This window comes from Musca autumnalis, unplaced genomic scaffold (genome assembly GCF_047663935.1).
Source record: "Musca autumnalis isolate F117 unplaced genomic scaffold, ASM4766393v1 scaffold_4, whole genome shotgun sequence".
Lineage (NCBI taxonomy): Eukaryota > Metazoa > Arthropoda > Insecta > Diptera > Muscidae > Musca > Musca autumnalis.
In genome coordinates this window covers 215340991-215366042 of record NW_027411977.1, presented here as the reverse complement: position 1 = coordinate 215366042, position 25052 = coordinate 215340991, and the positions used below count along the sequence as shown (strand labels likewise).

General features: G+C 29.2%; 1 protein-coding gene across 18 annotated transcripts in view; it reads right to left on the bottom strand.

Moving 5' to 3' along the window:
• Positions 1-2619: 2619 nt before the first annotated feature.
• SPoCk (secretory pathway calcium atpase) overlaps positions 2620-25052 on the bottom strand; it is a 314424-nt gene continuing 291991 nt past the window's right edge. For all 18 annotated transcript variants that reach the window (XM_073984987.1, XM_073985005.1, XM_073985002.1 and 15 more), the window contains 2 exons: positions 4248-4563; positions 2620-4158 (listed from right to left, as the gene is read on the bottom strand). In XM_073984987.1, coding sequence (XP_073841088.1) covers positions 3459-4158; positions 4248-4563 — 1016 coding nt within the window. In that variant the 3' untranslated portion in view covers positions 2620-3458. The remainder of the gene's footprint in view (positions 4159-4247; positions 4564-25052) is intronic.

Sequence of the window (25052 nt, the reverse complement as noted above, 5' to 3'; positions counted from 1 at the left end):
TAGCAAAATAATACCGGACTCTAGCAAGAATAATACCAGATCAATTGATTTGCTTTTAATACAGTGACTTTTGAAAAATGCACTGTACACACAAATTAGCATTTCTCTAAATGGCTGCATCACGGGGCTAATGGCAAACCGAAGGATGACTCTAACAAAATTCCGCATGATATTTCGATTCATCATATTAGTTCTTTTGTGCATAATATGCGGAATTTTTAGTTTTTCACTGTACAAACAATTTTTATATTTCTCCAAATGGTTGCACATTTGCTCGGGATTAATCGCAAACTGAAGAGGGACTTGAATGGAATTTTACCTGATACTTCGCTTTACCAGATCAATTCATTTGCGCATAATATACGGTTTTTTTACGTTTGCACTGTACAGACTAGTTTTAATATTACACTAAATGATTGCACACTTACTCGGAATTAACCGAAAACTGAATAGATAATGTAACGAAATTTTATCTGATATTTCGCTTCACCAGATCAATTCATTTGCGCAAAATGTACGGAATTTTGAATTTTTCTCACTGTACACCAAATATTAGCATTTTTCTAAATCGTTGTACACTTACTCGAGACTAATTGCAATCTGAAGATGAACTCTAACAGAATTTCCCTTCCCAGATCAATTCGTTGCTCAAAATATGCGGAATTTTTACATTTGCACTGTACACATACTTTTTAAAATTACTCTAAATGGTTGCACAGTTGCTCGAGACTAATCGCAAAATGAAGGGGGACTCTAATGAATATCTGCCTGATATTTAGCTTCACCAGATCAATTCGTTTGAACATACTATGCGGAATTTTTACTTTTTGACTGTGCAGACTATTTTTAATATTACTCCGAATGGTTGCACACTTAATCGGGACTAACCGCAAACTGAAGAGGGAGTCTAACTGAATTCTTCTTGATACCTAGTTTTATCAGATCAATTAAATTGATCATATTATGCGGAATTTTTACTTCTTGACAGTACAGACAATTTTCAATATTACTCAAAGTCATTGCGCACTTGCACGGGACAAATGTAAACTGTAGAGGGACTCTACCTGATATAACAATTAACCAGATCAATTCGTTGGAATATATGTAATATGCAACATTTTCTAATTCTTACACTGTACAAACAATTTTAATTTTTCTCGAAATAGTTACTCAGTTGCTCGGGTCTAAGCGCAATTTGAAGAGGCTCTCTAACGGAATTCTACTTGATATTTAAATTCGCCAGTCTGCGAATAATAGCAGAATTTTTGAAATTTTCTCACTGTACACACAATATTAGCATTATTCTAAACGTTTGCAGACTTGCTCTGAATTCTGCTCGATATTTCGCTTCAATGCGTTTGCGAGATCAATGCGTTTGCTTTTTTACTTGTTCACTGTACAGACATTTTTAATATTACTTACTCGGGACTAATTGCAAACTAAAGAGGGAGTCTAATGGAATAGTACCTGTTATTTCGCTTAACCAAATCAATTCGTTTGCGCGTAATATGCGGAATTTTTACTTTTTCACTGTACAGACATTTTTAATATTACTCTGAATTGTTGCACACTTGCTCGAGAGTAATCCCAAACTGAAGAGGGACTCTAATGGAATTCTACCAGACAATTCGCTTCACCAAATCAATTCGATTGCGCATAATATGCCGAATTTTTACAATTTCACTGTACAGATAAATTTTAATATTACTCTAAATGGTTGCACACCTGCTCGGGACTAATTGCAAACTGAAGAGTAAGTCTAACAGAATTCTGTCCGATATTTCGCTTCACCTGATCAATTCGTTTGCGCGTAATATGCGGCATTTTTACTTTTTCACTGTACACACGATTTGCAATATTACTCTAAATGGTTGCACACTTGCTCGGGACTAATTGCAAACTGAAAATGAAGTCTAACAAAATTCTGCCCGATATTTCGCTTCACCAAATCAATTCGTTTGCTCTTAATATGCGGAATTTTTACTATTTCACTGTACAGACAATTTTAAAATTTCTCTAAATAGTTGCACACTTACTCGGGATTAATCGCAAACTGAATATTTCGTTTCACCAGATCAATTCGTTTGAGCTTAATATGCGGAATTTTTACTTTTTGACTGTACAGACAATTTTTAATAATACTCTAAATGGTTGCACACTTGATCGGGACAAATCGCAAACTGCAGAGGGACTCGAATGGAACTCTACCTGAAATTACGATCCTTCAGATCAATTCTTTTGGGCGTTATATGAAGAATGTTTCAATTTTCTCACTGTACACATAATGTTAGCATTATTCTAAAGGATTGCACACTTTCTCAGGACAAATTGCAAACTGAAGAGGAAGTCTAACAGAATTCTGCCCGATATTTCGCTTCACCAAATCAGTTCGTTTGCGCTTAATATGCGGAATTTTTACTATTTCACTGTACAGACAAATGTTAATATTACTCTAAATGGTTGCACACTTCTTTGGGAGTTATTGCACAGTAAAGGGGGACTCTAACGGAAGTCTGCGTGATATTTGGTTTCTTCACATCAATTCGCTTTTTGATCATTGTTTTTGATCTAAAAAATTGAGGTTATATCAGCCTTTATAAAAAAATAATAAAATAATAATTGGTATTTTAAATATTTCTTCTTTATTTTACAAAAATTGTCCTACTTAAAAACAAAAATACTTAAAAATTAAGAAAAATTAAAAATAATACCATTTTAAACTAAAAACGAAAACGTATTGGAAATGAGGTGCATTTGTGTAAAACAAGAAGCCAATAAATATTCAAATCCAAATTAAAAGAAAAATAAATTTAATATCAGCAGTAAAACTATGCAATGTCCATTTTTTTGTGTTATATAACTAAAATATGATACAAACATAAGCTTAAAAAATAAGAATATAATTGAAAAAAAAAACTAACTTAAGAGAAAAATAATTATACACAAAGAACGAACTTAAAGAGAAAAAGAAAACAAAAGTTATGCTGCTCTCTGGAGATGGATTCGGCTATTTTCTTTTAACAAAAAGTTTGGTTTTATTTTAAGTTAACAAAAAAATATTAAATGCTTGAATATCCTTTTTTCCACACCTCCATTAGCTCTCACTCTGTTTGAAACTTGGCTTTATCTATTTGTTTTACTATGTTTTGTTGTTTCCTTTGCCTTTTCTCGCACTCTCTTACATTACCTTATATATAAACAAAATTACAAACAAACCTTAGATGCAACATACATGCTACTTACTCTCTCTATCTCGCGCTCTCTCTCTTCCTAACCTTAAGAACTCAAAATTTGTGATTTTCAAAAATTATTCAAAATTTTCTCCATCTTCATCTTTCTTCTTCTTCTCAAAAAACAAAGAAAGAATGAAAAATTCGAGAAAAATAAATTATTTTTTTTTTTACTTTTCAAATTCAATTCGATTTTTTGTTCAACAATCTTCCAGCGCTTTCGTTTTGTCATACGAAATCCAATTCGGAACGTGTCTTGTACATTTTACGTTCCATGGTGCGTTCAAACCATTTCTTGATCTCCTGGACAATCAACACCGATGAGGTGAGCGAGAGTAAAAACAGTATATCATAGGCGGAGAGAGCCTCTGTTTGGAATACCATTTGTAGTGGTGGGAAATAGATGACCAACATTTGGCCGATTATTGAAAAGGCCACAGCCATTAGGAACATACGATTCGAGGTTAGGCCAATGGTGAAAACACTTTTCGTTTGTGAACGGCAGGAGAGAGCGTTGAACATGTCGAAAAACACAAAACAGGTGAAGGTCATGGTTGTGTCACGTTTCGTTTTGCCCAAAGAGCCATCGACCATTTCACGCTGGAACACCCATAGGGTACCGAGTATTATGATGCTGGCACTTAGCAGGACATTGACAATAACCGATTTTGTGATCATGGGTTGTTTGACATTGCGCGGCTTCTGTTTCAGGACATCATGATCCACGGGTTCCACACCCAAACTTTGAGCTGGAGGCCCATCCATAATAATGTTAATCCACAAGATTTGCATGGCATTCAGGGGATTGGCAATACCCATTAATGTGGCCAAGGCAATCAGGGAGAGGGCCGCAATGGATGTACTCAACTGGAACCTTACAAAGTTACGTATGTTGTAAAATATGGCCTTGCCTTCTTCAATTGCAGCTCTAGAAAGAGAAATAAAAAAACACACACACACAAAATAAATAATTCTCTCCCTATATTATCTCTTGTCTCTCTCCCCTTTCCAACTCACATTATTGTATGAAAATCATCATTGACCAGTATCATATCAGCCGCCTCCTTACACACATCCGTGCCATTTTTGCCCATGGCAATACCAATATCAGCTTTCTTCAGAGCCACACCATCATTAACACCATCACCGGTCATACCAACAATATTGCCGGTCCGCTGCAGTGACTTAACAATTGACAACTTGTGACGTGGTGTAACCCGATAAAATACACTAACATTATTACACACTTTATCCAACTGGTGGTCATTCATTTGATCAATCTCTTGACCCGATAGCGTTTGATGGTGTATAGTGTCAATGCCAATGAGGCTGGCTGCAAAGAGAAAAGAGAATGGATAAACATTTTAAGTAAATGACTTTAAAGAAGTGGGGAAGAAGGTATTTAATATCAAGAAAATTACAACATAAGGTTTCAGGGGGTTTGAAGCATAAAGTGAGTTATAAGAAAAAAACCATTAAAAAATTAGGTGGAAATGGCCACTGGAACGTATGACTTAGAATAATTCGAATTTGAGATGTCCTTGGGTGCGTATGGATGTTGTCATACATCATACGTAAGGGTAGATGTAAGAAATAACTTTTATAAAATTATTTTCCTTGTTTTTTGAGAAACAATTAAAAAACTTATATTTTATTTTTTCAGAGACAAATAATTTTTAAAATAAGAAATTATAAAATACGATTTTTTTGTTTGTAAAATCCACATCTTGCGAAAAATATGTTCTAAACATTTTAAATTGAATATAATTAACTTAGATTCACATTGGCACCTTTGTTGAGATGTGTATTACTTTATTGTTGTAAGGTAATTCAGCTTAATCTGATTTTTGTTGTTTTTAAATTTTTATTTATATATTTATTTATTTAATTGATTTATTTATTTATTTATGTATTTATTTGTTTATTTATTTATTTGTTTATTTATTTATTTAATTGCTTTATTTATTTTATTTAGTTATTTATTTATTTATTTATTAGCAATTATATTTATAAGTGAACAAATACAGATATAATGGGCGTAACAGCTCTGGCTACTAAGGCTTTATGCTGAGTTTTTAAATTTTAAAAACGACAAGATTTGGATCTCTTTTAAATCCACATCTTGTGAAAAATGTTTAAAAAAAATGGAATAATACTGTTTTGCAAATTTTTTAAAAATTAAGAAAATATTCTTAAATAATCCTACTCTTGTAAAAATATTTTTTTTTTTAAATTGATAAAAAAAAATTAAAAAAGAAATTTTAAAAATACAAGTCTTGTTAAATATTAACAATAACTAAAAGCTCGATTAATGAAATTAATTAAATCTCACAAATAATGGCCTTCGCCCCTAAAAAGGCAAAAACTTAAAAATAAAACATTCAGCTGTGCCCGGCTGGGATTCGAACCTGGGTCGTCGCCAACTAACAGACAATGTTGCTGACGTCTTAGCGTTCTAACCCACAATCCACTTAAAAAATCTTTCGATGTGAAAGACATATATACAGTCTACGATGGAAAAAAGCCATCGACTTTAATATGAATGTAACATTGAAAAAATTGATTTCTGGAATAGAAGGGGGACAAATGAGTCGTCTTTGGAAATAAAAAGCCTCAATTTGAACTTCACAAATACAAATTTGGAATCTTGGATGTATAAATAGGAGCTCCAAATGGCGAAAATTGTCTAGCAACAACAACAACATCTAATATGCCTGATGATGTTAGCCTAACCAGCGAACGAAACGATCGTCGCATAGTGGTTGATGTGTGTGTAGGACTTCGCTAGATATCAATTTTTCAATGTAATCTCCTTAGGTCATAAAAAAGCTCGATTAATTAAATTAATTAAATCTCACAAATAATGGCCTTCGCCCCTAAAAAGGCAAAAACTTAAAAACTAAAATATTTTTCAAAACTTTAAAGAAAACATTAAAGTATTATTTTTTTTTTAAATTTATACGAAAAATATTTTTTTTTTGGAAAAGGTTTTTTTAATTTATAAAAATATATATTCTTAAATTTTTAATATATAGTTTTCACAAGACGTGAACATAAGATTTTGTTTAGTTTTTAAAAAATGTTTGACAAGGCGTGGGTTTCTATAAAAATATTGTTTCTCTTCAACATTTCATTTATCTTAAAAAAATAATTTTAAAGCTTTTTAAGAAATATTTTTTAAATTTTTGAAGAATATTTTTTAATGTTTGATTTTTTTACATTTTTTAAATTATTTGAAACTTTATTTTCCAATTTTTAAAAAAAAAAAATATATATATATATTATTTTTCATTTATCTTAAAAAATAATTGTTAACCTTTTTAAAAATATTTGTTAAATTTTTGAAAAAATTTTTTTATGTCTGATTTTTTTAAAATTTTTTAAATTATTGGAAACTTTTTTTTTAATTTTTTAAAAAAATAGATATTTTTATTTTTAAAAAAATATACAACCATTTTTTTTATATTATTTTTAAATTTTGGAAAACTAAATATTTTTTAAATTTATACAACTACATGTTTTGAATTTTTAATAAAAAAATTTTCACAAGACGGGGAAGAAGAAGTGATTACTTTTAAAAATGTTTTTTCTCTTTTTTGTTTTTTTTTTCAAATAGTCTGGCTTAATCCCATTGTTGTTGTTTTATTATTTTAAAAACAACTAATTTTTTTTTATTGGAAAAAGGTTGGCATTGTTCGCCAAGGGGTAAGGCAGGGAAGACTAGTTTCGATCCACGCAACTGGATTTCATCAGTTCCCTTGTTTCTTGTTTGTGGATATTCTCCACCGAAGTGATTTTTCAATAACTTCTTCAACAAGAATCTTTTTATACCCAAACATCAATCGTCAGCTCGAAGTATAAAGGTGAACAAAGAAAAAATTTCAATGAGAAGTTTTTCTTTGGCAACCTAACACAACTCCGACGAAAGTGTTTGCAAAACAAACCAAACCTTTTCCCACTGCTATGTGTCGTCGAATTTCGACGAATGCACATAACAAAATGTAGTTGTTAGCTTTTCGCAGCCAACCATACAAACGGTGCCAGTGTTTCTCAAATCGAACATTGGTGGCGTCGTTTTTTTTTATTTTTTTTATTGGGATAGCTAATACAATTTTTTTTAAATAGTCTGGCTTAATTCCATTGTTGTGGTTTTATTATTTTAAAAACAACTAATTTATTAGTGGAAAAATGTTGGAATTGTTCGCCAAGGGGTAAGGCAGGGAAGACTAGTTTCGATCCACGCCACTGGATTTCATCAGTTCCCTTGTTTCTTGTTTGTAGATATTCTCCACCGAAGTTATTTTTGAATAACTTCTTCAACAAGAAACTTTTTATACCCAAACATCAATCGTCAGCTCGAAGTATAAAGGAAAAGGTTTGGTTTGTTTCGCAAACACTTTCGTCGGAGTTGTGTTAGGTTGCCAAAGAAAAACTTCTCATTGAAAATTTTTCTTTGTTCACCTTTATAATTCGAGCTGACGATTGATGTTTGGATATAAAAAGATTCTTGTTGAAGAAGTTATTGAAAAATCACTTCGGTGGAGAATATCCACAAACAAGAAACAAGGGAACTGATGAGATCCAGTGGCGTGGATCGAAACCAGTCTTCCCTGCCTTACCCCTTGGCGAACAATGCCAACATTTTTCCACTAATAAATTAGTTGTTTTTTTAAATAATTAAACAACAACAATGGGACCATTAAGACACACTATTTTGAAAAAAAAAAACAAAATTGTATTAGCTATCCCAATACAAAAAAAAAAAAAAAAAAAAAAACACGACACCAATGTTCGTTTTTTTTCTTGTGAACAAACAAACAAAAAACAAAAATTTAGAAACATATTTTTTTTCAAATTAAAAAAATATTTTTTAAAAATTAAAAAAAAGTGTTATAGATAATTCATGCTTTGTAGTAATATTTGCTTTACAAGTTGATAAAAAATTCAGAAATATTTATAAGTAATTAAAAAAGAAATTTTAAAAATACAAGTCCTGTTAAAAACTAACAATAACTAAATATTTTTCAAAACTTTAAAGAAAACATTATTTTTTTTTTTAATTTATAGAAAAATATTTTTTATTTTTTTGAAAAAGGTTTAATTTATAAAAATATATACTTTAAATTTTTAATACATAGTTTTCACAAGACGTGGAAAGCCGCTCCACATCCGATATGTCTGAAGAGCCTTTACCGGTTCGAATCGTCGGCTTTCCTTTTTCTCTTCCATTATTGATCATTAACATCGATTCCAACGAGAAATTAATTAAAAAATTAATACTAAAAATGCTCTTCGCCTAAAAAGGCAAAATTCTCAAATAAATAAAATCAGCTGAGCCAGGTTGGGGTTTGAACCCACATCCTTGAAAAACACAGGAAAAATGTGTTGTCACGGCGTGTTAGCGTTCAGAGCCAAACTCATTACTTTCAAAAAAAAAAAAAAAAAAAAAATGGACAAATCCCCATTGTTGTTGTAAAAAACAAAATGCATTTGAAAGAAGAAAAGTTCGAGGACAGCGAAGCCGCTCCACATCCGATATGTTTGAAGAGCCCTTACCGAAGGCGAAACATGTATGTCACATAGTGGTGGGTGTGTGGGTTCGAATCGTTGGCTTTCTTTTTTCACTTGCATTATTTTGATCAGTAAGCTCGATTCCAACCAGAAATTAATTAATTTTTTTTTTTTTTTTAAATTGACAACCCGTGGGGTTTTAAAAAAAATATTGTTTATCTTCAACATTTCATTTATCTTAAAAAAATTTTAAGGCTTTTCTTACATTAAAAAAAAATATTTTTTAAATTTTTGAAGAATATTTTTTTAATGCCTGATTTTTTTTTTAATTATTTGAAAATTTAGTTTGTTTTAATTTTTAAAAAAAAATATATTTTTTACATTTTTTAAAAATATTTTTTTTTTTAATTTTTGAAAAATATATATTTTAAAGTTTTTATCTACATTGTCGGCTTAAATTGTCTGTAATTTGGTAATGATGTTTTCAGTGGCAAAAAATGTCTTTACTAAAATGGTGAAAAAAAATTAAAAAATTAGATTACAGTGTTTTATTTATAAATGCTCTACAAGCTAGAAAATAATCTTTCTCTTAGCCTCAATAAGTATATTCTTATTCATAATGGGATCTCTCAAATTAAACGTATTTAAATTAAAAATGGTAACAAAATACATAAATGGCAATAACCGGCAAGCGGCAAACGGCAAAAGTTTTTAAAAAATCCGCTTTATGTGAAAAAATATTTTTTAAAAAATCCGCCTTATGTGAAAAAATATTTTTTTAAATCCACGAATTGTGAAAAAATATTTTTTTTAAATCCACGATCCACGAATTGTAAAAAAATATTTTTTAAAAAATCCACGATCCACGAATTTTTAAAAAATATATTTTTTTAAATCCACTATCCACGAATTGTGAACAAATATTTTTTTAAAAATCCGAGTTTTTTGAAAAACTATTTTTTAAAAAATCCATTAAATATTGAAAAAATATTTTTTTTAATCCACGATCCACGAATTGTGAACAAATATTTTTTAAAAATCCAAGTTTTTTAAAAAACTATTTTTTAAAAAAATACATGACTATTGAAAAAAATATTTTTTTTTTTAAAATCTACGATTTGAGATAAAATATTTTTTTTTAAAATCTACGATTTGAGATAAAATATTTTTTTAAAAAAATTCACGATTTGAGATAAAATATTTTTTTTTAAAAATCCACGATTTGTGATAAAATATTTTTTTAAAAATCCACGATTTGTGAGAAAATATATTTTAAAATGTCCACGTTTCGTAAAAAAAAAAATGTTTTGTAAAAGATTTACGTTTTGTGAAAAAATATTTTGTAAAAGATTTACGTTTTGTGAAAAAAATATTTTTTAAAAAATCCACGTTTACAGAAAAAAATATTTTTTAAAAAATACACGTCTTGTGAAAAATATTTTTTAAAAGATTTACGTTTTGTGAAATATTTTTTTTGTTTAAAAGATTTACGTTTTGTGAAAAATATTTTTTTTAAAAGATTTACGTTTTGTGAAAAATATTTTTTAAAAGATTTACGTTTTGTGAAAAAAATATTTTTTAAAACATCAACGTTTTGTGAAAAAATATTTTTTAAAAATCCACCTTTATTGAAAAATTTTTTTTTTAAAAAATCCACGTTTATTGAAAAAATATTTTTTAAAAAATCCACGTTTATTGAAAAAATAATTTTTAAAAAATCCCTGATTATTGAAAAAATATTTTTTTTTTTAAAATTTACGATTTGTGAAAAAATATTTTTTTTTTTAAAATTTACGATTTGTGAAAAAATATTTTTTAAAAAAAATTCACTATTTGTGAAGAAATATTTTTTTAAAAAATTCACTATTTGTGAAGAAATATTTTTTTAAAAAATTCACGATTTGTGGAGAAATATTTTTTAAAAAAATCTAATATTTGTGATAAAATATTTTTTTTAAAAAAATTCACTATTTGTGAAGAAATATTTTAAAAAAAATCTAATATTTGTGATAAAATATTTTTAAAAAAAAAAATCTAATATTTGTGATAAAATATTTTTTAAAAAATCCACGTTTATTGAAAAAATTTTTTTTAGAAAATCCACGTTTATTGAAAAAATATTTTTTAAAAAATCCAAGTTTAATGAAAAAATATTTTTTAAAAAAACCAGGTTTATTGAAAAAGTACATTTTTAAAAAATCCACGTTTATTGAAAAAATATTTTTTAAAAAATCCACGTTTATTGAAAAAATATTTTTTAAAAAATCCACGTTTATTGAAAAAATATTTTTTAAAAAATCCACGTTTATTGAAAAAATATTTTTTAAAAAATCCACGTTTATTGAAAAAATATTTTTTAAAAAATCCACGTTTATTGAAAAAATATTTTTTAAAAAATCCACGTTTATTGAAAAAAATATTTTTTAAAAAATCCACGTTTATTGAAAAAAATATTTTTTTAAAAATTCCGCGTTTATTGAAAAAATATTTTTTAAAAAATCGACGTTTATTGAAGAAAATATTTTTTAAAAATCCACGTTTATTGAAAAAATATTTTTTAAAAAATCCACGTTTATTGAAAAAATATTTTTTAAAAAATCCACGTTTATTGAAAAAAATAGATTTAAAAAAATCCACGTTTATTGAAAAAATATTTTTTAAAAAATCCACGTTTATTGAAAAAATATTTTTTAAAAAATCCACGTTTATTGAAAAAAATGTTTTTTAAAAAATCCACGTTTTTTGAAAAATATTTTTTAAAAAATCCACGTTTATTGAAAAATATTTTTTAAAAAATCCACGTTTATTGAAAAAAATGTTTTTAAAAAATCCACGTTTATTGAAAAAAATGTTTTTTAAAAAATCCACGTTTTTTGAAAAATATTTTTTAAAAAATCCACGTTTATTGAAAAAATATTTTTTAAAAAATCCACGTTTATTGAAAAAAATGTTTTTTAAAAAATCCACGTTTTTTGAAAAATATTTTTTAAAAAATCCACGTTTATTGAAAAAATATTTTTTAAAAAATCCACGTTTATTGAAAAAAATGTTTTTTAAAAAATCCACGTTTATTGAAAAAATATTTTTTAAAAAATCGACGTTAATTGAAAAAATATTTTTTAAAAAATCCACGTTTTTTTGAAAAATATTTTTTAAAAAATCCACGTTTATTGAAAAAATATTTTTTAAAAAATCCACGTTTATTGAAAAAATATTTTTTAAAAAATCCACGTTTATTGAAAAAATATTTTTTAAAAAATCCACGTTTATTGAAATATATTTTTTAAAAAATCCACGTTCATTGAAAAAATATTTTTAAAAAATCCACGTTTATTGAAAAAATATTTTTTTTTAAATCCACGTTTATTAAAAAATGTTTTTTTTTAAATCCACGTTTATTGAAAAAATATTTTTTAAAAAATCCACGTTTATTGAAAAAATATCTTTTAAAAAATCCACGTTTATTGAAAAAATATTCTTTAAAAAAATCCACCTTTATTGAAAAAAATTTTTTTAAAAAATCCACCTTTATTGAAAAAATAATTTTTAAAAAATCCACGTTTATTGAAAACGTGTTTTTTAAAAAATCCACGTTTATTGAAAAAATATTTTTTAAAAAATCCACGTTTATTGAAAAAATATTTTTTAAAAAATCCAGGTTTATTGAAAAAATATTTTTTAAAAAATCCACGTTTATTGAAAACGTGTTTTTTAAAAAATCCACGTTTATTGAAAAAATATTTCTTAAAAAATCCACGTTTATTGAAAAAATATTTTTTAAAAAATCCAATTTTATTGAAAAAATACTTTTAAAAAATCCAAGTGTAGTGAAAAATATTTTTTAAAAAACCACGTTTTGTGAACAAATATTTTTTTTTAAAAAATTCACGTTTATTGATGAAATAAATATTCTTTAAAAAATCCACGTTTATTGATGAAAAAATATTTTTTAAAGAAACACAAGTTTTGTAAAAAAATGGAAAAAACTGTTTTTTTTTAAATACACGTTTTGAAAAAAATGGAAAAAACTGTTTTTTAAAAATCCACGTTTTGTAAAAAAAATTTTTAAAAAATCCACGTTTTGTAAAAAATATTTTTAAAAAACCCACGTTTTGTAAAAAATATTTTTAAAAAATCCACGATTTCTGAAAAAATGTTTTTTTTTTTCAAAAATCCACGTACTTGAGAAAAAACTATTTTTCTAGAAATTGTAAAAAGGTGTAAGGAAGGAAGACCAATTGGTCTTCCATAAGAAGATCTCATGGAAAACCTCTTTCTCTTCTGTTGGAAGACCACTTGACTAAAAGAATACCTCTTTCTTTTCATGGAAGAGATCTTCCTAAAACGAATCTAAATCCAAAATGTTGATTATTTTCAATTGATTTTATTTTACAGTAGGCTAAGGAACGTATACATTTGCTATTAAATATACGCTACATGCAACTCTTTAGTGCCGAATTATATTTATTTTTATGAATAACAAAATAAAACCCAGTATAAACTTCAAACATACAACGAACCCTTCATTATACTTTAAGAACGAATATAAAATCCTTTGCCCACAAAACGAGAAATAATATTCTTACTACCTGTACTCTATTATCATCATACTGATACATTTAGACATAGACACAATTTATCCTTCTTCCAACGATAATCCCTACCTGACAAATAAACTACAATTGTTTCTTCCATTTCTTCTTCTTCTGTTTAAAATTTTAAATTACAATGATGTTTTTGGTCTTGTATACTTTTTGTCGTGGCGGCGGTAGTGGATGGCGGTGATATTCTTGGTTTTGCATGATATGGCTTTTTAATGTCTGTACTTGGCGGCGTTGTTTTTTTCTGGCGATCTTCACTCATTTCACTATTTCTTACAATACATCCTTCCTTCCTGCCAACGGTATATAATTTTCTGTTTAACATGTTGTTATTGCTTTTACTTGTCTGTGTCGTCGCCGCCGTCTATCCAACTACTAGAATATAGTTTCTGTTGTGATATGCCTGGCAACTAACTTCTGATGTCATTTTAATTTTCTTTACTACATTTTCAGTGTGGTTTCAGATACCTTTGTAGTTGTTTCTTATTGTTTTTTGCCTTTCCATTTTTAAAATGTTTGTAAGATATTGCTATTTGAATAATGTGTTTGAATGTGTGTGTGTCTGTGTGAGCGTTATTGTATCAATGCATATTTATTTATCCGTCGTCCTCGTTTCTGTTCTGACATCCTTGTTTGCATTGTTTAGGTAAATGATTTTGTCTGGAAGTTGTTGACATTTCAATGATAGAAATCAGAAATCATGTAATCAATGTATAACCCTCCTTAACCCCCCATAAGCAGACAAAAAAAATCAATACAATAACAACAAATATCTATGGCGTGCCAAGTTAAGAATACGGGGTTCATCATTAGATTGAGATTTTTGAAAAGATTAGCATGAGACAAAACGTGGAATATTTTGCAACATTTAATTTTAATAAATATTTTCAAGCCTCTCTGGATGTTTTAAAAAACATTTTCAAGCCTCCCTAAAAAGGCGTGGATTTTTAAAAAAATATTTTCAAACCTTCTTAAGAAGACGTGGATTTGTAACAAATATTTTCAAGCTTACCTAAAACAGAGTGGATTTTTTAAAAATATATTCAAGCCCCCCTAAAAAGACGTGGATTTTTAAAAAATATTTTGAAGTCGCCTTAAAAGGCGTGGATTTTTAAAAAAATATTTTCAAGCCTCCCTGAAAAGGCGTGGATTTTTAAAAAATATTTTCAAGCCTCCCTGAAAAGGCGTGGATTTTTAAAAAATATTTTCAAGCCTCCCTAATAAGGCGTGGATTAAAAAAAAATATTTTTAAGCTTCCCTAAAAATGCATGGATTTTTAAACAAGTAAAAAAGTATCAGTCGGCTTTGCCGACTCAGCCTGTGTATATTGAAACAATTTTTCCCAAAATACGTATGTATTTAAGGGGTTTTAAAATTTTTGGGCGTTTGAACCGACAAAAATGTTGATTAGGATTAAAGATTAGGAAGAACTAAAAGGAATGGATAGACATTGACCGTTATGGAAGTGGATCTCCAGCCACAACATATGCTGCCATAGGGGGTTTTTACACTCTTCGGGCTGTTTGCCCAAGAAGTATGGTCTTGCCCCTAAAAAAACTTTTACCATCGTAATTGAGACAGCGAATGCAAGTTGCTTCAACAAAAATCAAAGTGATTCAATATCAGGTCTTAAAGTGAACTTATTCGAAATTTTGTGTGGGAGGTACCGGATGGAGTGGACAAATATAATCTATATTTCAACCTGATCTATACCTGGAATATATGTTAGGATGTGTAAAGTATAGACCAATTCGGCCACTCCCTTCAAGAGTTGCCGTACGAACAATTTTTTCGAACATTTTTGAACTTTTGTGGGGGAGGTACCGGAAAGAGTGGAACGATATAGCCCATCTTCGAACTTAAACTAAGTTTGGGCAAAATATTACGAAAGCCAAAATTTGAACCGAACCGGTTTATCAGTTCGAGAGTTATCGTGCGCTCCAGCCAGCCAGACAGGCAGACAGACAGACAGACGGACGGACATTGCTCAATCGACTCCAAATTGTCTGAAACACATTTCGTCCAAACATACTTGGGGTCTAAAACCATTATTTCGATGAGGCACATTTTGCCCGTATGAAAGTGTATATACCCTCGTTAGCATAAATGCTGAGGGTATAAAAATAGTTTCAAGCCTTCCTGAAAAGGCGTGGATTTTTAAAAAATATTTTCAAGCCTCCATAAAAAGATGTTGATTAAAAAAAAAAATATTTTTAAAATTCCCTAAAAAGGCGTGGATTTTTAAAAAATATTTGCAAGCTTCCCTAAAAAGGCGTGGATTTTTAAAAAGTATTTTTGAGCCTCCCTAAAAACGCGTGGATTTTTAAAAAAATATATTAATTTTTAATAAATATTTTCAAGCCTCCCTATAAAGGCGTAGATTTTTTAAAAAATATTTTCAAGCCACCCTTTAAAGGCGTAGACTTTTTAAAAAATATTGTTAAGCCTCCTTATAAATGCGTGGATTAAAAAAAAAAATACTTTCAAGCCTCCCAATAAAAGCGTGAATTTAAAAAAAAAATATTTTCAAGCATCCCTAAAAAGCCGTGGATTTTTAACAAATTTTTTCAAGACATCCAACCAAAGGCGTGGACTTTTTAAAAAATATTTTCAAGCCTTCCAACCAAAGGCGTGGACTTTTTAAAAAATATTTTCAAGCCTTCCAACCAAAGGCGTGGACTTTTTAAAAAATATTTTCAAGCCTTCCAACCAAAGGCGTGGACTTTTTAAAAAATATTTTCAAGACTTCCAACCAAAGGCGTGGACTTTTTAAAAAATATTTTCAAGCCTTCCAACCAAAGGCGTGGACTTTTTAAAAAATATTTTCAAGCCTTCCAACCAAAGGCGTGGACTTTTTAAAAAATATTTTCAAGCCTTCCAACCAAAGGCGTGGACTTTTTAAAAATATTTTCAAGCCTTCCTATAAAGGCGTGGATTTTTACAAAATATTTTCAAGCCTCCCTAAAAGTCGTGGATTTTTAAAAAATATTTTCAAGACTCACTAAAACGGCGAAGATTTTTAAAATAATATTTTTAAGCCTCACTAAAACGGCGAGGATTTTTAAAACAAAATTTCAAGCCTCCCTAAAAAGGCGTGGATTTAAAAAAAATATTTTCAAGCCTCTCTAAAAAGGCGTGGATTTTTAAAAAATATTTTAAAGCCTCCCTAAAAAGGCGTGGATTTTTAAAAAATATTTTAAAGCCTCGCTAAATAGGCATGGATTTTTAAAAAATATTTTCAAGGCGTGGATTTAAAAAATATTTTCAAGGCGTGGATATAAAAAAAATATTTTCAAGGCGTGGATATAAAAAAAATATTTTCAAGGCGTGGATATAAAAAAAATATTTTCAAGGCGTGGATATAAAAAAAATATTTTCAAGGCGTGGATATAAAAAAAAAAATATTTTCAAGCCACCCTAAAAAGGCTTGGACTTTTAAAAAATATTTTCAAGGCGTGGACTTTTAAAAAATATTTTCAAGGCGTGGACTTTTAAAAAATATTTTCAAGGCGTGGATATAAAAAAAAATATTTTCAACCACCCTAAAAAGTCGTGGACTTTTAAAAAATATTTTCAAGGCGTGGATTTAACACAAAAAAAAAAAAAAAAAATATTTTCAAGGCGTGGATTTAACAAAAAAAAAAAAAAAAAAAAAATATTTTCAAGGCGTGGATTTAACAAAAAAAAAAATATTTTCAAGGCGTGGATTTAACAAAAAAAAAAAAAAAATATTTTCAAGCCACCCTAAAAAAGCGTGGACTTCTAGAAAATATTTTCAGGCATCCCTAAAAAGGCGTGGATTTTTAAAAATTATTTTAAAGTCTCCCTAAAAAGGCGTGGATTTTTAAAAAATCTTTTCAAGCCTCCCTAAAAAGGTGTGGGTTTTTTCAAAATATTATCAAGCCTCCCTAAAAAGTAGCGGATTTTTTAGAAAAAAATAGTTTCAAGCGTGGATTTTTAAAAAATATTTTCAAGCCTCCCTAAAAAGGCGTGGAGTTTTAAAAAATATTTTCATGCCTCCCTAAAAAGGTGTGGATTTAAAAAAAAAATGTTTTCAAGCCTCCCTAAAAAGGCGTGGATTTAAAGAAATATTTTCAAGACTCACTAAAACGGCGAAGATTTTTAAAATAATATTTTTAAGCCTCACTAAAACGGCGAGGATTTTTAAAACAAAATTTCAAGCCTCCCTAAAAAGGCGTGGACTTCTAGAAAATATTTTCAGGCATCCCTAAAAAGGCGTGGATTTTTAAAAATTATTTTAAAGTCTCCCTAAAAAGGCGTGGATTTTTAAAAAATCTTTTCAAGCCTCCCTAAAAGGTGTGGGTTTTTTCAAAATATTATCAAGCCTCCCTAAAAAGTAGCGGATTTTTTAGAAAAAAATAGTTTCAAGCGTGGATTTTTAAAAAATATTTTCAAGCCTCCCTAAAAAAAAATAAAAAATTTTTTCATGCCTCCCTAAAAAGGCGTGGAGTTTTAAAAAAATATTTTCAAGCCTCCCTAAAAAGGTGTGGAATTTTAAAAAATATTTTCAAGCCTCCCTAAAAAGGCGTGGATTTTTAAAAAATATTTCCAAGCCTTTCTAAAGAGGCGTGTACTTTTAAAAAATATTTTCAAGCCTCACTAAAACGGCGTGGATTTTTAAAAAATATTTTCAAGCATCCCTAAAAAGACGTGAATTTAAAAAAAAAAAAAAAAAATATATATATATATATATATATATATATATATATATATATATATGGTAACATGGGGCGCCTTCGCCACGTTTTTGTTCAAAATGATCTCATACCGACACCGTTAAAGTTTTTTCAAATATTATCTTTTGTACAAATATTAGCGTATCTTGACTATAAGTTTTGATATATAAGTGGTTATAATTTTGTTTTCAAAATATTATTTTTGAGAATTTACAAAATGTTTAAATAGTGGCGAAGCCTCCCCACCCATGGGGCAGCTTCGCCATCGATATTGAACATTTTCCAACGGACTTTACCAAATTCACAAATAGTAATCGATTTTATCGGTTAATTGCAATAGGTTCCTTGAATTTAGGTACAAAAATCACAATATAACCAAAATAAGAAACGTTTATGATACTATTTGATTTTAACTTCACATTATAGTGTGGTATATCTATGGCATAAATAATTTAAGTTAAACATGACAAATTTCTGACATTAACCCACCACACCCCTATCATGGCGTAGGCGCCCCACCGCCAACATATCTCATAATATGAATATTTTGACATTTGTTATAGTTTTTTTCATGCAAATTATTGGGATTTCTATTCTTCAGTAGTTGTCTTCTAATGGTATAAAATATGTTTTTGATATCACAAAAGGTAAAGAAGATATCACAAAAAACATCTACCATAATTATTTTTCCCAATACCCTCAAAACACAAAACCGCGTGCGTCCGCTATCATACCTATGACACAACTGCCAAATTTTGGGAGATGATAGATCTTCATTAAACTCACAATTTTGCCTTTAACGGATTTTTTCTAGAACTTGTATTTTGCGAGAAAATCGGCGATGGCGTACCCGCCCCAGTGGCGAAGGCGCCCCATGTTACCATATATATATATATATATATATATATATATATATATATATATATATATATATATATATATATATTTTTAAACGTGAAAAATATTTTTTTTATAAAACTTGATATTTAAAAAAAATATTTTTTTTTTATAAAACGTAAATTTTTAAACTTTTTTTTTTTTATAAAACGTGAATTGTTTTAAAAAGCCACTCTTCAAAGGCTTGTTTTTTACATATTTTCAAGCCTCCCTCCAAAGCCGTGCATAGTTTAAAAATGTTTTCGAGCCTATCTGCAAAGGACTGTTTTTTTAAACACTAGTTTCAATCCTCCCTACAAGGGTGCACATGTTTTGTTTACACGTCATTCGGTCTCGACTTATTCTAACGTAGTTCCACCGCAATTCATTAAATCTTGCAATGTAAACATTTTATTGGGGCTATTGAATTTCAAAATTTTTTCATATATGTAATTAATGTTTAATTTATTTACCCAAAATTGTGTTAAAAATAAACAGCAACAACATCAACATCATCTAACAGTAAATTAATTGTTATTTCATTAACGCCGCATGCAGCAACATTGTCAAAACAGTCATGAGCTGGCTGCTAGGTTGACGGGCAACCTTGCCATCAGCAGTGGTCACAGATGATTGCTGACAATGTCGTCGATAGCTGATTCGCTGGCCTGGCTACTACTGTGTGGTGGTGGACACCAACAGTAGCATCACTGTGATGACATTTTGATGCAGCTTCATTACCCGCGTCAATTCCGATACAATGGACACTTAATTGAATTGTGATGAGTTAGCTGTATATTGGCAATGTGTGCGTGTGCTTGTTTTTTTTTTTTGCATTTATATTGCCACTTTTTGTGTGCTGCTGTGGCATGTAATGCCCCACAGAGAAACCATTGCCCCACAACGAAGGCAATGGAGGGCATTGAAATGCAAAAAAATATTCCGCAAAAAATGAAAAATGTTGAAAAACTGAAATATTGTTTACAGTCAATAATGGAAGTCATGACAAACGGCAAATGAGTTGAGTTGGATGTGGGAGTGTGTGTGTGTGTGAGTGAGAGACGAGTGTGTAAAATGAGGATTTATCAAGTCATCAGTGCCTTGTGGGCGGTATGATGCTGATGATAATATTAAGCCTTCATGTGGCATTTTGGGTGAGTAAATATTTTTCCTTGTTATTGCCAAATGAACATCCGTCAGCATTTGGTTGCACAGGCGATGATGGTTCGCACACTCTTGCGGTATTGCAAAATAATGTTGTTGTTGTCATTTGATGATGATGACAATGTTGGGTAATTCAAATTTGATGACAACATAAAATGATCGAATGTCACAAAAAAAGAAAAAAAGAAATTTTCAATTCCACCTTTGTTGGAAAGAAGAAAAAATAGGTGAAAATAATAAAGATTTAAAAGTAATCTTTAAAAAGTCCTCTCTTAATGATCCCTTACTTTATCACCATATTTTATTTTTTAAAAAATATTTTCAAGCCTTTCTAACAAGGCGTTGATTAACAAAAAATATTTTCAAGGCACCCTAAAAAGCCGCGGATTTTTAAAAAATAAGCTGCGGATTTTTGAAAAATATTTTCAAGGCGTTGATTAACAAAAAACATTTGCAAGCCTCCCTAAAAAGGCGTGGATTTTTAAAAAATATTTTCAAGCCTCCCTAAAAAGGCGTGGATTTAAAAAAAAATATTTTCAAGCCTCCCTAAAAAGGCGTGAATTTTTAATAAATAGTTTCAAGCCTCCCTAAAAAGGCGTGGATTTTTAATAAATATTTTCAAGCCTGCCTAAAAAGGCGTGGATTTTTAAAAAAATATTTTCAAGCCTCCCTAAAAGGCGTGGATTTTTGAAAAAATATTTTCAAGCCTCCCTAAAAGGCGTGGATTTTTAAAAAAACATTTTCAAGCCTCCCTAAAAAGGCGTGGACTTTAAAAAAAATATTTTCAAGCCTCCCTAAAAAGGCGTGGATTTTTAAAAAAATATTTTCAAGCCTCCCTAAAAGGCGTAGATTTTTAAAAAATATTTTCAAGCCTCCATAAAAAGGCGTGGATTTTTAAAAAATATTTTCAAGCCTCCCTAAAAAGGCGTGGATTTTTAAAAAATATTTTCAAGCCTTCCAACCAAAGGCGTGGATTTATAAAAAATATTTGCAAGCCTTCCAACCAAAGGCGTGGATTTAAAAAAAATATTTTCAAGCCTCCCAACCAAAGGCGCGGATTTTTTAAAATATATTTTCAAGCCTCCCAACCAAAGGCGCGGATTTTTTAAAAAATATTTTCAAGCCTCCCAACCAAAGGCGCGGATTTTTTAAAAAATATTTTCAAGCTTCCCTAAAAAGGCGTGGATTTTTAAAAAATATTTTCAAGCCTCCCAACCAAAGGCGCGGATTTTTTAAAAAATATTTTCAAGACTCTCAAAAAGGCGTGGATTAAAAAAAAATATTTTCAAGGCTTCCAACCAATGGCGCGGATTTTTTAAAAAATATTGTCAAACCTCCCTATGAAGGCGTGGATTTTTAAAAAATATTTTCAAGGCTTCCAACCAATGGCGCGGATTTTTTAAAAAATATTGTCAAACCTCCCAATGAAGGCGTGGATTTTTAAAAAATATTTTCAAGCCTCCCTAAAAAGGCGTGGATTTTTAAAAAATATTTTCAAGGCTTCCAACCAATGGCGCGGATTTTTTAAAAAATATTGTCAAACCTCCCAATGAAGGCGTGGATTTTTAAAAAATATTTTCAAGCCTCCCTAAAAAGGCCTGGATTTTTAACATATATTTTCAAGCCTCCCTAAAAAAGCGTGGATTTTTAATAAATATTTTCAAGCCTTTCTAACAAGGCGTTGATTAAAAAAAATATTTTCAAGCTTGCCTAAAAAGGCGTGGATTTTTAAAAAAATATTTTCAAGCCTCCCTAAAAGGCGTGGATTTTTAAAAAATATTCAAGCCTTTCTAACAAGGCGTTGATTAAAAAAAATATTTTCAAGCCTGCCTAAAAAGGCGTGGATTTTTAAAAAAAAATATTTTCAAGCCTGCCTAAAAAGGCGTGGATTTTTAAAAAAATATTTTCAAGCCTCCCTAAAAGGCGTGGATTTTTAAAAAAATATTTTTAAGCCTCCCTAAGAAGGCGTGGATTTTTTTAAAAATATTTTCAAGCCTCCCTAAGAAGGCGTGGATTTTTTTTAAAAATATTTTCAAGCCTGCCTAAAAAGGCGTGGATTTTTAAAAAAATATTTTCAAGCCTCCCTAAAAAGGCGTGGATTTTTAAAAAAAATATTTTCAAGCCTCCCTAAAAAGGCGTGGATTTTTAAAAAATATTTTCAAAAAATACCTCCAAGGCCTGGATTATTAAAAAAAATATTTTCAAGCCTCCCTAAAAAGGCGTGGATTTTTAAAAAATATTTTCAAAAAATACCTCCAAGGCCTGGATTATTAAAAAAAATATTTTCAAGCCTCCCTAAAAAGGCGTGGATTTTTAAAAAATATTTTCAAGCATCCCAAAAAAGGCGTGGATTTTTAAAAAATATTTTCAAGCCTCCCTAAAAAGGTCTGGATTTTTAAAAAATATTTTCAAGCATCCCTAAAAAGGCGTGGATTTTTAAAAAATATTTTCAAGCCTCCCTACGAAAGGCGTGGATTTTAAAAAAAAATATTTTCAAGCCTCCCTAAAAATGCGTGGATTTTTAAAAAATATTTTCAAGCCTCCCTAAAAATGCGTGGATTTTTAAAAAATATTTTCAAGCCTCCCTACGAAAGGCGTGGATTTTTAAAAAAATATTTTCAAGCCTCCCTAAAAATGCGTGGATTTTTAAAAAATATTTTCAAGCCTCCCTAAAAATGCGTGGATTTTTAAAAAATATTTTCAAGACTCCCTACGAAAGGCGTGGATTTTTAAAAAAATATTTTCAACCCTCCCTAAAAATGCGTGGATTTTTAAAAAATATTTTCAAGCCTCCCTAAAAATGCGTGGATTTTTAAAAATTTTTTTCAAGCCTCCCTAAAGAGGCGTGGATTTTTAATAAATATTTTCAAGCCTTCCAAACAAAGGCGTGGACTTTTTAAAAAAATATTTTCAAGCCTTCCAACCAAAGGCGTGGTCTTTTTAAAAAATATTTTCAAACCTTCCAACCAAAGGCGTGGATTTTTAAAAAATATTTTCAAACCTTCCAACCAAAGGCGTTTATTTTTAAAAAATATTTTCAAACCTTCCAACCAAAGGCGTGGATTTTTAAAAAATATTTTCAAACCTTCCAACCAAAGGCGTGGATTTTTAAAAAATATTTTCAAACCTTCCAACCAAAGGCGTGGATTTTTAAAAAATATTTTCAAACCTTCCAACCAAAGGCGTGGATTTTTAAAAAATATTTTCAAACCTTCCAACCAGAGGCGTGGATTTTTAAAAAATATTTTCAAACCTTCCAACCAAAGGCGTGGATTTTTAAAAAATATTTTCAAACCTTCCAACCAAAGGCGTGGATTTTTAAAAAATATTTTCAAACCTTCCAACCAAAGGCGTGGATTTTTAAAAAATATTTTCAAACCTTCCAACCAAAGGCGTGGATTTTTAAAAAATATTTTCAAACCTTCCAACCAAAGGCGTGGATTTTTAAAAAATATTTTCAAACCTTCCAACCAAAGGCGTGGATTTTTAAAAAATATTTTCAAACCTTCCAACCAAAGGCGTGGATTTTTAAAAAATATTTTCAAACCTTCCAACCAAAGGCGTGGATTTTTAAAAAATATTTTCAAACCTTCCAACCAAAGGCGTGGATTTTTAAAAAATATTTTCAAACCTTCCAACCAAAGGCGTGGATTTTTAAAAAATATTTTCAAACCTTCCAACCAAAGGCGTGGATTTTTAAAAAATATTTTCAAACCTTCCAACCAAAGGCGTGGATTTTTAAAAAATATTTTCAAACCTTCCAACCAAAGGCGTGGATTTTTAAAAAATATTTTCAAACCTTCCAACCAAAGGCGTGGATTTTTAAAAAATATTTTCAAACCTTCCAACCAAAGGCGTGGATTTTTAAAAAATATTTTCAAACCTTCCAACCAAAGGCGTGGATTTTTAAAAAATATTTTCAAACCTTCCAACCAAAGGCGTGGATTTTTAAAAAATATTTTCAAACCTTCCAACCAAAGGCGTGGATTTTTAAAAAATATTTTCAAACCTTCCAACCAAAGGCGTGGATTTTTAAAAAATATTTTCAAGCCTCCCTAAAAAGGCGTGGATTTTTAAAAAATATTTTCAAGCCTCCCTAAAAAGGCGTGGATTTTTAAAAAATATTTTCAAGCCTCCCTAAAAAGGCGTGGATTTTTAAAAAATATTTTCAAGCCTCCCTAAAAAGGCGTGGATTTTTAAAAAATATTTTCAAGCCTCCCTAAAAAGGCGTGGATTTTTAAAAAATATTTTCAAGCCTCCCTAAAAAGGCGTGGATTTTTAAAAAATATTTTCAAGACTCCATAAAAAGTCCTGGATTTAAAAAAAAAAAATATTTTCAAGCCTCCCTAAAAAGGCGTGGATTTTTAAAACAAAATTTCAAGCATCCCAAAAAAGGCGTGGATTTTTAAAAAATATTTTCAAGCCTCCCTACGAAAGGCGTAAATTTTTAAAAAAATATTTTCAAGCCTCCCTAAAAATGCGTGGATTTTTTAAAAAATATTTTCAAGCCGCCCTAAAAAGGCCTGGATTTTTAAAAAATATTTTCAAGCATCCCTAAAAAGGCGTGGATTTTTAAAAAATATTTTCAAGCCTCCCTACGAAAGGCGTGGATTTTTAAAAAAAATATTTTCAAGCCTCCCTAAAAATGCGTGGATTTTTAAAAAAATATTTTCAAGCCTCCCTAAAAAGGCGTGGATTTTTAAAAAATATTTTCAAGCCTCCCTAAAAAGGCGTGGATTTTAAAAAAAAATATTTTCAAGCCTCCCTAAAAAGGCGTGGATTTTTAAAAAATATTTTCAAGACTCCATAAAAAGTCCTGGATTTTTAAAAAAAAAATATTTTCAAGCCTCCCTAAAAAGGCGTGGATTTTTAAAAAATATTTTCAAGCATCCCAAAAAAGGCGTGGATTTTTAAAAAATATTTTCAAGCCTCCCTACGAAAGGCGTAAATTTTTAAAAAAATATTTTCAAGCC